At 51.0% G+C, this 13,677-nt stretch overlaps 2 protein-coding genes across 2 annotated transcripts; one reads left to right on the forward strand and one right to left on the reverse strand.

The window, feature by feature from the left end:
• Positions 1 to 579: 579 nt before the first annotated feature.
• Positions 580 to 2,731, reverse strand: DACRYDRAFT_20939 (uncharacterized protein). Its single transcript, XM_040772153.1, has one exon. The coding sequence runs from the start codon at positions 1,934 to 1,936 to the stop codon at positions 929 to 931; it is 1,008 nt and encodes a 335-aa protein (XP_040631287.1). The 5' UTR covers positions 1,937 to 2,731; the 3' UTR covers positions 580 to 928.
• Positions 2,732 to 11,554: 8,823 nt separating this feature from the next.
• Positions 11,555 to 13,295, forward strand: DACRYDRAFT_14482 (uncharacterized protein; the record flags this gene model as incomplete). The annotated part of the gene is made up of 6 exons (XM_040771037.1): positions 11,555 to 11,731; positions 12,147 to 12,310; positions 12,581 to 12,625; positions 12,793 to 12,871; positions 12,916 to 13,086; positions 13,140 to 13,295. 6 exons carry the CDS (start codon positions 11,555 to 11,557, stop codon positions 13,293 to 13,295), a joined length of 792 nt encoding a protein of 263 aa, XP_040631288.1.
• Between the last annotated feature and the right edge of the window lie 382 nt (positions 13,296 to 13,677).

Here is a 13,677-nt window from a genome sequence, read left to right on the forward strand (position 1 = left end):
ACTGAGCCGACCGCATAATGATGAAGTCAGGCCTGGAAACATACAGGAATCTTATAGATAGCACAATTGGGAAGAAAGGATATAGGAATGAAGTGTGTTAGTTAGGCATCAATTGTCAACTGTCTCTGTTAACTGACGTGCAGGTTGCCTTGGATGCCTGGGTCTGCGACTTGACGTTCACTTTCCAAAACCGGTCTGAGCCTGACCACACAATCAAGACTCACAAGAAGACCAGGGTCGCTCTATGGTAGGTATGAGATTATTAAGGAGAGACCCAAATTCCAGGGATGGCCGTGGGAGACAAAGATAATCTGGTATGCGCCGAGGCAGTTACGCTCTTGCGCCAGACACGGACATTCCAGAGGCATTGTAAGACAGGGTTGGTGTTGTCCATGTGCCCGATCCGACATCTGTCATCCTGTCACCTTGTTATCCCTTAAGCCAGACCAGGCCAACGTCGATCAATCAGACGCCCATCTGGTAGATATTGCTACATACAACCCGCTCGACCTCCGCACGGGACAAGTAAGAGAACAGAGAAGCAGGATCCAAGTATCAGCGACATATGCGAAAAAGAAGGGGGAACCGGGAAGCAGAGAACGGGAATGGGAATATAGGGATAAACACTGAACAAGCAGACTTGAAAAATTCCGAACTGAGGTGGAGGAAGGCGATATACATCGGCTTCTAAGCAAAAAGTCCAATAACTAGTCCGTCCAAAGCAGTGCGCGACAACTGGCCGGCAAGCAGAGTGGGATGGGAAACTTCGTTCACTTGAGGGAGATATGTTATACGTGCGAGGAGGTATGAGTTCGACTTGGTTAATTCGTTTCGATTTGATTATATTCGGGTGCCAGAGCCGGCGAGTACGATCACGACCACGATTCCGATTCCGATTCCGATTACGCAGTCCTTCGCCCTCCGTCCTTCATCGGCGAAAGAGCTCCACAGGCTGCTCCATACTCGGATATCGGTAGGCGACAAAATCGTCCAACTGGGGTATCTTAGCGCTGAGCACGCTCGCGCGGTTGTTAATCGACCCAGAGCCAAAGCCTATGATGCTGCTCGGCGGGCGGTGTGAGGAGAGGCTCGACTGAGAGCGGGACATATCCGATGTATAGTTCCCAGCTGCAGCTGCGGCTGCAGGGGTGAAGGGAAGTCGGGGGGGGTCGAAAGACGGATAACCGTTTGGTTCTAGATTGGAGTAGTCTGCCATTACCATTTCGGGCTCCGGCTCTGGGTGCTCTTTATGCTTCTGCACCTGCACCTGCTCTGTTTCCAGATCCCGGGCAAAAGACTTCCTCCTCAGGAACGCGCCAAAGCTGAACTTGGCCCTCGGGCTCTTAGCAGTAGCGCTACGCGTCTTCTCGCTCGCATTGTCCGGCACGACCGGGGGAGTGTTAGAATGAGTGGCGAACACCGCCAGGGAACGACGGGATGTCGCGTGCTCGGGGTAGGCATAACCCCGCTGCTGAGGGGAGTTTGGGCCCCAGCTGGGATTCGCGTTCCCGCTATAACTTGAGCGGCGCGGAGGCTGCATGAACGGTGCTCTCGGGGGAGAGGGGGAGAAGTCCAGCGCCTGTAGAGGGTCGGGCGTGTGCACCGCCGCCCCTGCTCCCGCTCCGGTAGAGGACCGATCAACAGCAGGCAAAGGCGGGAGACTCTTGTATAGCGAAAGCGTGCGTGTGCGTTCCCGTTCACCGTTAAGCACCGCAGCAGCAGCAGCAGCAGGAGTAGGCGCATGCAAAACCGTATTACTCTCACTCGGGCTTCCCAAGCCCGGGAGATCCCTCGCCGTCATCCCTTCAGGACTCTCGGCTATCGGGCTCGCAACGAGCGCTGCAGCAAGCAGGGGGGGCTTGATCTCCAAGCTAAGTTTGCGCATGCTCTGCGTTGGGCTGCCCCGCGGCTGGGGGTGAGGGTGGGGAGGGTCCATGCTCAGGCTCGCACTAGGTGCGTATTCCCCTGGTACGAGAGGTGCCGGAGCGGAGAAAGAGAGACTCCGAGGGCTGGAACAAGATGGTAAAGAGAGGGAAAGGGAGAGGGAAGCGCTGATGCTGCTTGGCCTTGAAAGAGATCGATCGACCGACCGACGGTTGACGAGATAGCTGAGCGGAGGGGGCGGGGCGAGCGGGGGCAGGGGCTCCAGGTCCAGTTCTTCCTGAGCTAGAGCTAGGTCCACAGGGATTGGGAGGTCGAGGTCGTTAGATTTCTCAGGATCTCGCTGTTTCTGTTTCTTCCCGTTAGAACCTCGGATCAGTCTCCAGATCCCTCCAAGGCCTTTCCGTTTCTTTGCCGTTCCCTCCGTGGCGAGGGCTGTTTCCTCCAGAGGATGACTCGGGCTCGCCGGGGCTATTGGCTGGCCCATCTGCCCCTGCCCCTGCCCCGGCGCTTGGCCCTGGCCCTGGCCCTGCACTTGCACTTGCACTTGCGCAGCCTCAACAGCCCAATCGAGTCCAAACCCAACCGGACTCCCAGGCTCGCTCCCCCTCCCCCTCCCACCAAACCTCTCCCTCTCCCGGTCCCGGTCCCGCTCACGTTCAGCATCCAGAGTAGATTGCATCTCCCCCAAGCTCCCGGGTCCTGTTATCCCGCTCGCGACGCCTAGAGACCATTCGGAACCGTTTGTCATCCCCCAGAAACGTCTAGTTATCCCCGTTCCTGGGGCTGTGCCTGTACCTGTAGCTGGAGCTGCAGCCTGCCCAACCCCTACTCCTACTCCTACTCCGCCCGCTCCGGGTGCTCCAGGAACCCCAGCAAACCCCAGTCCTACCCCCACTTCCGCCGACGACCTCGGCGACCTCCCTACAACTTGTGACCCGGGGGAGGATAAGGGACTCGACAGCCTGCGTAATGACGCTGACGCCGACGCCGAGGAAGAATGTGCGTGTGCTTGGGCTTGGGCGTAGGGTCTTGAGGGCGGGGGGAAGACGTAGTTCGAGTTTGAGTAGGTTGGGGATGCTAGGGTTTGGGGGTGATCTTGTTCTGGATAGTGAGATTGGGATTGGGATTGGAGCTTGTAGGGTTGGGGCTGGGGAGGGGAGAGAGGGAGAAGCGCAGGCTGGGAAGCACTCGCGTTCCCCCCTACAAGACCTGACGCGCGCCAGGGAGTCGTCGCGTACCCCTCGAGCTCCGCACCTCCAACATGCGTCATCTCCCCCGCATAGGAGCTCGCTCTCCCCTCCCTCTTCTGCTGCTGGGAAGGTCTCCCAACCCCCACCCCCAAGCCGGGAAAGGAGATCCGGTTCGATATCGTCCGCTTGCGTTCTTTCTGCGCACGCTCCTCTTTTGCTAGAGAGCGGGACTCGACTTCCCGCGCTCGGCGGAGGTCGACTGTCTCCACCAAGAGACCGTTAGGGAGGAGAGTGAGGTCCTTTTGTCCCAGTACAGCAGGGGCAGGTGGGGAATCCGAGCTCGTAGGTATCATCGGCTGCTGCTGCTGCTGGGGAGGGAACTCCTCCCTCTTCCTGCGCTTAACACCCCAAATCCCCATCCCCTCCTTCTCCTTCTGCACCCTCACCCTAATGCCCCACACCTGCGCCCCCCTCTCTCCCCCAGCGCCCTCCCACTCGCTCCTAACCCTCCTCTCCACCCTCTCCCTCTCCCTTTCCGTCTCCCTCCTCGCATCCTCCTCAGCCTGGACCAACAACCGCTGTGCGCGCACATAGGCCTGCAGCGCGTGCCAGCGAGAGGAAGGCTCTTTCGGGTTCTGCTTCGTCCATATCTTGAGGGAGGACTCGGTGAGTGGTTGTCCATGTGCGCGGGGCCGATCTCGCCGTTCCCGAACGCGGGAACGGTCTGACGGGTGAGTACTCGTCGACCCCGGAGGAACCTGCACAGGGCCAGGGACCTTCCCCTCGCTGCTAGTGATATCCAACTCCTCGCTCCTTCCCTCTAGTGACGTAGGTCCAGAACTCCCCGCCCCAGCTCCAGCTTCTTCCATCTCCATCTCCTCCCTCTCTCGCCGAACGAGCTCGTCGTACCATACGTCGCTAGCGCGTGCCCATACGCCGGGGGAAGTGACGTCCACGTCTGCCATCTCCCTGTCGCGCATTAGACATTCTAGGCATACTTCTTCTTGTGGTGGTGGTTGTGCTGGGGGAGGGAGGGGACAGAGAGGGACGAGCATGAGATGCGGTTGTGGTTGTGGTTGGGCTGGTTGTGGTTGTGGTTGTGTGAGCGGTTGTAAGCTCTTCCTTAGAGGGATGTCCCTCAGATCGCGTGCCTGTGGTGGGTGAGAGTATATATCCTGTTGCTGTAGTAGTGGATCTGGAGGTTGAGCACCCAAAGGTAGAGCGGATGGTCGTCGTTGTATATCCATTGCCATTACCATCACCGTCGCCGTCGCCGTCGAGGAAGACAAGTTGTCGCTGGCAGAAGAGGAATCGTTGGTATGAAAAGGACAGCGAGGGTTAAGTGGGGGTCAATGAGTACTATAGCGCACCCTCCCTGTACTACTCAGCACAGCCACACACAATGTTGATCCGTGGTCTACGGCTAAGGGTCCTTTTACTTGGGTCTCACCTTAGAAAGGCATGGGTCTGATATACTTCACTTGGCAAGAAAGAGTCCAGACCGCTATACAGAGAATGAGGGCACTCCACTAGCACCGACATTTACGGATTGAGAGGTCGAATGGTTAAAGCTTGGTGTGGGTCTGCCTTCCTTCTCCCGCCGGCTCTTCTCCCCTATTCAATACATTCAACAATACATTCAACAACGAAACGCATTAGCCACCCCACATGATCATCTTCATCTTCCTCATCTTCTGCTCCATCAATTGGCATATACCTGCTCCACCCAAAGGCACGGGGACGGGGACTAACAACACTCCGACAGGCACCAACTGACTCGACTCACTTATCCTATACCTACGTACTCTCCCTCCAGCCTACCTCAACCGCACAACACCCCAACCGCCCTCCGGTACCTGCGGCACCGTGCCTGTGCCTGTCTCTGTCTCGGCCTAGAACGGCCACCGAGTGAGCTGATGAATCGGACGTGAATGCCTGCCTGAATGGACAAGTGCAAGTGAAACACCAGTCCGTAGCCTCATACGTAAATACGTATACAGTATACAGTATACAGTTATAGAGCCTACTGCGCAACTCTAGGCCTGAATTCCAATTGGGCCAGATACTGTATACTATGGAAAGCCGGAAGGGCCTAGTTCGCTTAAGTGCGGAATTTTCTTTTTAGCATCCGTGCCGGCCGGCCGGAGCCAAACTAAGGGTCTTTTGCACAGCATGCAAAGTAGGACCCCGTCAAAAAGCAAGTGTTCTTGGCGTTGACTCCCGACAACTCTCCGTTGGGCTCAGTGTTGGTGTTGAAAATATACTTCATGAATTCCCCCAGGATCCTCTCCTCCACAAGGCAAACATTCCCTGGATGGCACCCCTCCTCAAGCAGAACCAGAGCCTGATCAACAGACCCAAACCTTGGAAGGTGGAAGGGGAGTTGTGCATGATGTGATTCTTTGAGAATCCATGTGTATGCTTGTTCAAGCATAGCACTTGCATAGACCAAGCAAACCGCATCCAGCCTCACCTTTTTGTACTCATCTTGGAGTGGCCATTTTATGCATTTGGAGTTGCCCTTAATGCTTATGTTGAGTTTCTTGATGATGACTTCGGCATTGGGCAAAGAAGGAGACATGTTGGAATCAGTCAGCCCTGCCACCTGCTCAAGCTGCACAAGATGCACAGTCTTGAAATTGCCTTCTCCAATTGACTTCCAATCACTGGTCAGGGAGCAAATGGTTTCCCATTCATTGAAATCATGTTTCATGAAATCTGTGCTGAACAACCCCACCTCCAGTAGGGTGTGTCAGGCCAATATTCCCATGGCTATTTTCAGGCCTTAGAGACCATTGCGCAGCACTACGGACCCTCACTACATGGACAATGTGCCCCAGCAATGAGTCTCAGCCCACCACGGATATTTGGCATGGTGACTACTATGATTCCCCAGGTGACAGGACCACTCAGATATTTGGCATGACAACAGTGGGTTTCCTCTGCAATGGGATTGACCCACCTGGATATTTGGCATGCCAACACTTGCCTTAGAGAGGTATCTAGGGACCAGATTAGTATAGAGTGTGGTTTTCAGTAGCTAGTATAAGTAGTTTCCAGAAACTCCTGTATCTAGCTTATTCTTCCCCTCTTCCAATAGAGTTATATGGATCTGATTATTCCCATACTAGGCAGCATCATCTTGACTTAGCATATTTGACTCAACTGGACATACTCAACTAGACAGAGACTGACCTCTGAATTATTACAGACCAACTTTTGGTAGGTCAGCTACAGGCTTGACTCCCACATTTCTACCAACTTTTCCCTTCTCTCCCCTCTTTCCCTAGTGAGTCCTTGCACACCACCCATTGGACCAATATTTTGGACACCTCTTGGGTTGGATCAGCACAAAGTTCTGTCCAAGTGTACTTCTTGACTGGACACATCCAAACTATTGCATCTGAAGGAATGGTACCTGTAGGTTCCCACATCAGTTGACATCCTGAGGGTTTCTCTGGGGGTAATTCACTTTCATCATTATACTTGGTCTCTGTTTGAGCATTCAACCATGCCAAGATGGCTTGGTGAGCTGGCAAGGCCGTTGCTGGATGTTTGTAAGGTCTCTGTGTGCTGATTGGTGTATCTGGACTGGAGGCCTGCAGATCTCACATCAGAATACTACACACAGGCCATGTGGATAATAAATAACACACTGGTCGAGCATGTTTGCTCCCCCTGTTGGAAACTGGGGTAAGCTGTCTGTTGCCCCAGTTTGGATCAAGCGGATTGTCAGGGAGGTCTTCCTCCTTGAGTGTAAGGTCCACCATCATAAGGGGCTTTATCTCATCATTCCATGCGAGTGGGTCATTCATGCTTGTCAGAGCTTGATGGGACCCACTCTCATACACCCTGTGGTGCTCATTGTTCCCATTCTGCTCCATCAGGTCCATTGGAATACAAAAGTAGTAGGGGCCTTTGGGCACCTTAAAGCCTTTACCAGCTGCCTGCTGAACCCTGTCCAGGAAGCACAGTTGCCCATTAGCACAATGCTTGTCAAGATTGGTCCATTTGTCAGTTTGCATCATAAACATATCCAGGGAAATACAAAGAGTGCAAAGTTTAACACCCAGCCAGGCTTTGAACCTCTTGTACACCACAGCTTTCAGTTCAGGCAACAAGATATGTGCCTGGAGCCCTGCTACCCCTTCCTGACCTATCTGTCTTATGTCAGCCAGTCATCTGCATGCAAGTCAACAAAACTTACCTTATGCTTCTTCTCAGGGGACATGTTGAGCTGTAAGAATACAGTGATCTCAAAGGTAGGTGCCTCTGCTGCAAATGCCTGGCAAGCATTAGAAATGCTTCTAGTGCCATGCAGTGCATGCCCTGGATTGTACCCCACAGCACTAGGAGCATTCATCCATCCCAAAGACAGCTGGCATGGGATGGCTGTTGGGCCAGAGTGCACTGCCATGTATGCTGGCGGCAGCAAGCTTGGATAATGTCCCTGTTGGCTCCTTTGCACCAGAGGAAATGCATCCTGAGCTGCACAGCATCAGCACTGTTCCTTCAGGATAATGTATACTAACTGGATTGATATCTCAGATTAACTCTGTCCCAAATTTCCCCAACATTGACTTGGGCTATACAGGCAGCATGATCACTTCATTCATGGCCATCTTCATTCACTGTGGCCCAATCAAACCCTATACCCATTTGTTCAAATAAAAATGTACCTATCAATGGCAGCCTGGCATCCTGTTTCTTGAAGTCATAGCACTCCTGGCAGTGGAAGATAATTTTTCCATTTGAGGTGGACACCACTGGGTAGCGTTTCATGTGGCTCGGCAGTATCTTGGGGCAACAATAACAGCAGAAGTCTCTATGCATGTTGGCATCCTTGGTAAACTCAGTGGTAATCATAGTTGAGACATCCAGAAGATGTAGGACAGTGGCTTGAAGTTGGGGGATGGTATGTTCTTCAATGCGGGCTTTATTGGCCCCTTTATACATCCAGCAAAGTCATAACAACACTAGTGATATCCTTTCTTCATGTATGCAGATCTTCCTCCAAGAAGCTTGGAAGCCCATGATCATCTATCACATTGCCCTGACCATCTTGCACAATAAACCTTCCTTCCCCAATGCACCTGGTGAGCCACGGGGATTATATTGTGTGCATCACAAAGTGCACCCTTCCGGCTGCTCTGCTATGCCTGCACACTGCCATATGTTGCGTTTTTTTGATCATCTCTCCATTGATTGACTAAGAAAACCAGACAGACAGCAGGCTTCCATGAGGAGTCCACATGGAATTTCCAGCCAATGTGCGTGCTGCACAGGCATGGTTCACCTCAAGTGTCAAATATCCATCCATGTGTGCTACAGTACATTGATAACCCATTTGGGTCCATTACCATTGGTGGTACTGTGATATGCATGCTACATTCTCCCCCATCATTCTACATTGGGCGAGGGGCTGTGGCTTAATAAAATGCATAACATCAATACCTTGGAAGCAGACCAATAACCTTCAACAATTCAGTCAGTGGGCCAAACATGTTTGCTCTGTGTTTACCTGAAGTGGGGCACTCCAATGAATCATTGTCTTGTTGTCCCCCCCTGCTGGCTCCACCATTGCTGTCCAGGCTTTCACCCCAGCCACCAAACAGGCCACCCAGATATCACAGCCCATCAGGGCTTCCATCCAATAGATACCCATCATGTAGGTTAGTGCCCTCAGGTGGAGATGCCCAAAGAGGGTCTTCCAAAGTTTCCTGTTCTGCAGCAGCATGCTGTAACCCCTCTGGCACCACTAACCAGCCTTGTACAGCCTCTAACACTGTAAGAAAGACCTCCCAGATTGTGTCAATTTCAATCAATGGGCTGCCCAAGTCTTGGTATGTTGAGGTTATAATGCCAGCCACATCTGGAGGCACCAGGTTGAAGACTAATGCCTCTGGTGCAGCATAAATCTCACAAATTGTCTCAAGTCCGGCAGGTTCCACCACAACCTGATCCACATAAGCATAAGCATTTTCCAACACAACTACAAAGTGGCCTTATGTGATATTGTTCTCCCTCTCTGTACAACTCCGGATGTTCAAAGATGAAGTTGGGGGCCCCATGGGGAAGAATTTTGGTCCTGTCTGAACACTTCTTATTGTTGTTAAAACATTCTTGCCAAGTGTCCAATTCACTCTGCAGATAAGGGACAAAAATCCACAGGAATACATATCTGTGGATTGGTCATCTCCAGCAGTGCAATGATGTGCCCACTGCTCACCTGTGAAGGGTCTCATTTGGATTGTACCATTTCTTGAGCACACCTTCTTCCAATAGATCTTCAAAGCCAGGCATGAAGCATCTTTGCAACTGAGACCAGGCAATCTCCAGTTTCACATTTTTCTTCATGTGCATCCAACTGTGTTGCACAGTGCCAACAAGGTTAGGGTCATGATAGTGTCAGAGCACAGTTTGTGCTTTGGCCACCCCAAAGTTTTCTGATCCTGGGTTGCTCTGAGTGACCAATGGCATTACTATGAAGGCTCAGATCAGTTAACCCTTCTAATCAGCTTAATGGGTTGCTCACTTCCCAACTCTTCCACACAGTCTAGATAGTATTGGCAGATCAGTTCCAGTTTCTTGTTTGTCCTCCACACACAAAGCCACATAATTCTCCCCAAGAATGGTTCCACTGCTGTATGCAAGAAGAGGCCATAACACTGCCATGTGTCATGTTGATCCAAGCACCACAGATCACCCACACCTGCACACCAAAATCTTTTCCTCTTCAGCCACCATGCCCTCCTCTCTTGCACAAGGTCAGGTTCATACAACTTCATGTATTGATGCACCACTGCCCACTTCACCTGCATGCCATCAGCATGCAGGTGCATCATCATATCAAACACCCTGATGTTGGGGTATTTGACCCAAATCCCCAGAATGTAGGGACAGATCGACTCTACAGTATGGTCCACAGATCAAGAGCACTCCAATCTGAGGGATTTTTGCATTTCCTGGAATTTCCTAATTCTGCACTCCCATGAGCCTGATATTTCACTGTATTGCTTTCCTTGACACACCTGAGGCTGTACTTCCCAGTGTCCAGGTGATACATTAGGAGATGGTCCAGGATCTCATTGTCATTCATGTGCATGGCCCAGTACTTCTGAACATGTGGTTCTATGTCCTCCAGTTGTGCTGTAATACAGGTCAACAGATGTTCTTGGCTGAAGCATCAGCCCATATGGTTGGGTAGTTTCCCATTACTACCAAGCAGGTTGGGCATAGTGAGCAGGTGGTCATTTGAAGCAGGATGCAGGCAACCATGTGTTCAGGGTTCACACATCCTTGTAAAGCAGGCTTCTGAAACATGCTTCATGCACATGTTCCAGAAGCCTGCTTAAGGACCAATTATATTCGGTTTCTTGACATGGCAGCAGGCATGAAACAGGTCTCAGAAGAGTGTGCTGAGCATATGGATTCTACCTAAGGTACAAGCAAGTACTTCTGAGATGGAAGAGACCATGTGAGACACTCACCATACCAATTGTATTGGGAAATTAGAGTCAATATTCTATGACCTATGGCATGGGCCTGGGCTCTGGGGTTACTCTATTTGACACTTATCTCCCTCTGCATTTTCTAGGTGGCTGGAACACAGGATGCATGGAATGATGTGTGGGTCTAGCCCTGCACACTAATTGTTTCATCCAAAGGATAGGCAGTTATTCGAATGGGATGAGCCCTACACAAGCAACTGCTGCTATCCACCACCTTCCAGCTTGTCCACATGGTGGGGGAGGGGTCCACATTCTTTGGGCATTCAACTTAGAGCACTGCTGGAAGGTGAGATGAATAAAATGGGGTGTGGGACTAGCCCTGCATCCCAGTTTACTCACCCACAGGATAGGCAGTTATTCAAATGGGATGAGCCCTACACAAGCAACTGCTGCTATCCACTGCCTTCCAGTTTCTGCATATGGTGGGGGAGGGAGTCAACCATTGTGTACATGTGCTCCAACTTGAAATGAATGGGGTGGTGCAGTCAGCTGGGTGAGATTGCTTTTGCCATCCCTCTTGCCAAATGTGTGCCTGTACCACAGATGGTGGAGGTTGGAGTTAAACCACTTTTTCTGCTTCCACCCCCATGAGTGAACCCTAGCCAGGAGTGGATTTTGCATGGTTTAACCTCATGGATGCTAATCTACACCCACAGCACGTTCAATGCCTCGTATCAGACCACATCACTAAGGCAACAATGACCACTAAAACCACACCTGACCCTATATAAACTCCCTATTCAACCACTGCTTCACTCTCTAAACCACTGCTTCCCTAACTTGGCAGCCCTCCACACAATGGCCCACAAGCACTCATTCATCTCTGCTGGTGAATCCCATGCCAAATGGGCACATAAATCCCATGCTTGTCAAGCCACCACATGGTCAGGCAATACATCTGGGGATGACTGAGAAGACACTGTCCCACCACCCAATACTGTCCTGGACAGAAATTGCAAGTATTGGTACATGTCACAGCATGCCCAGCCAGACTTTGAGATCAAGGACACAGAGTGGCACTGGGACAAAGATCACTGGGACCTGTGCAAAACTGTCAGGGAGGGGCCAGATGGAATCATAGTGCTCAATTGTATTCCTGCCCCCCCTCCCAAAAACGACATTGAGATGGGGCAGGATCTGTCTCAGGTAAGCCATGTTTGCCAACTGTTTGCTATTTCATATTCACTCCTGTGCTCCATCAGCTCTGGAGTATTAACTGTTGTGTCTTTGAATACATGACACCAAATAAGACAATTTGAACTCATCTATATGCAAGAGCGTGAGTGAGTGGCATGAGCTTCTGACATTATGCTCATTCTGTAAAGTCCTTGGGAACCTGGCATGACAGAAGCCAAACTCCAATCTGTTTGGTGCTTGTGCTACAAACAAGAGCAACAAAATGGGTCAACCAAAAACCATGAGCATGAGGACTTCTATTTTCAACATGATGATGAAGACAACAATTTTGAGGTTCTCATCATCTGAGGACACCTCTGGGACAAGGAGTTGCAGGTAAAACTATGGGACTGCACTCTGTTCAAAGTGACTTATGCATCCCTAGCAAATCATGTATGCCCTGCAATGGAAAGATGAGGAACTAGAGGAGGAGGTGGTTGACTTGCTGGATGGTGCCCAAGGCTATTCCTGTCCCTGGAGGGATCAGGGAGGAGAGGAGGCTGCCAGCATATTCCAATTCCTGTGGAGAAAGCCTCATTCCACCCTCATGTGAGTAGTCTCAAAATCTACACCTGTGTCCATGATTTAATGGTGTAACAGTGACACTGCATGTGCAGCACTGTACATCTATTGGAAGGGAGTCCCTACCTTGGAACCCATGCTTCAGCAACCAGAAATTTAAGAACTGCTTGCAAGCAATGAAGCCCAGTTGGTCACAAGGAATGCCCACAATATTTTCAGTGGCCATATATCTATGCAAAGTGTTTATGTCTGTGCAGTCTCCACTTGGGGGTACCTGCACACTTATACTGTTTTTAGGACACCCTGGGCTGCCCAGACAGAATCAAGCACTTGGACCATGAGGTGAGCACAATACCCCAGGTGACACCTGTCATGTTTATGATCTATACTCAGATTTGCAATATCTGCTGGATGAGGTGCCCACCCATAGCTCTCATCAAGTGTTCAGCATGCACCTAAACATTCTGCATCGATTTTCCTATTGGTCTTGGCTGTGCACATATCACCAGTCAAGACATTCAGAAATTTGATTCACCAATCAAGTGCATACAGTGCTACTGGGGCAAAACAGGGGTTATATGCACACTGGTATGCTTGCTTGCCTGCCTTTGGACATGCACTGATGAGCACAGTACACCTACACAGGAACATTGGCCAAGTGGCACAGCAAGCTGGTGCAGAACCTCCTGTGCTTGTTCCTTATTGTGCACATCAGCGAAGAAGGCATGGATCCCTCCATGCATGACAGTGTACACACAGCTGCCATCACCTTTGCATTTAAACATCTGCCTGTGAATGTGGTGGTAAGTCATCAGATGTGTCTGATTCATGTTGCTGACACTAGTCCCCTCTCTAGGATCTATGCTACCTTTGCCTCAACTTGTACAAAGATGTTGGCCCTACCTTTAGGCAGGGTGGATCCACCAGTCCAATCTCATTGGATGATGATGGGTGGGCCTTGAAGGAAGCCATGCAAGCTAGAGTTGAGATGATGAAGAAGGAGTATGTATGAGATTATGCATTGAAACCCAACTCACATGCATTCAGTTATGGCAGTGCATTCCACATCATCATGATTGTTGCAACCCACTGCGACATGAGAACAGGTGATTTGCTGTTGCCCCTCCAGTATTCCAGCAAGAAGATGTTTCACCCTTTGAGTGATGTATGTGTGCCCTTGTCAGGGCACCAGCTCATTGCTTGGTCAAGAGACATGACTAAGCCTTTATGACATGGAAGTAGCTGGTATACCTTGGCATGTGCTGGAACCTGCTGGAAGGATTGGATGGTCAGGTGACCTGCTGTGCATGGCTGTGCATGACCTCATATGACCTCATCCTTGGTCATATGACCTGATCACCTGACTAGGCTGAGTAAGCAAGATGTTCTAGCAG

The sequence above is a fragment of the Dacryopinax primogenitus genome, assembly GCF_000292625.1.
Source record: "Dacryopinax primogenitus strain DJM-731 SS1 chromosome Unknown DACRYscaffold_4, whole genome shotgun sequence".
Classification (NCBI taxonomy): Eukaryota; Fungi; Basidiomycota; class Dacrymycetes; order Dacrymycetales; family Dacrymycetaceae; genus Dacryopinax; species Dacryopinax primogenitus.

Bases quoted from the DNA above. Each gene is read 5' to 3' on its own strand.
- DACRYDRAFT_20939 (XM_040772153.1), bottom strand. From the start codon at position 1,936: ATGGACCCTCCCCACCCTCACCCCCAGCCGCGGGGCAGCCCAACGCAG.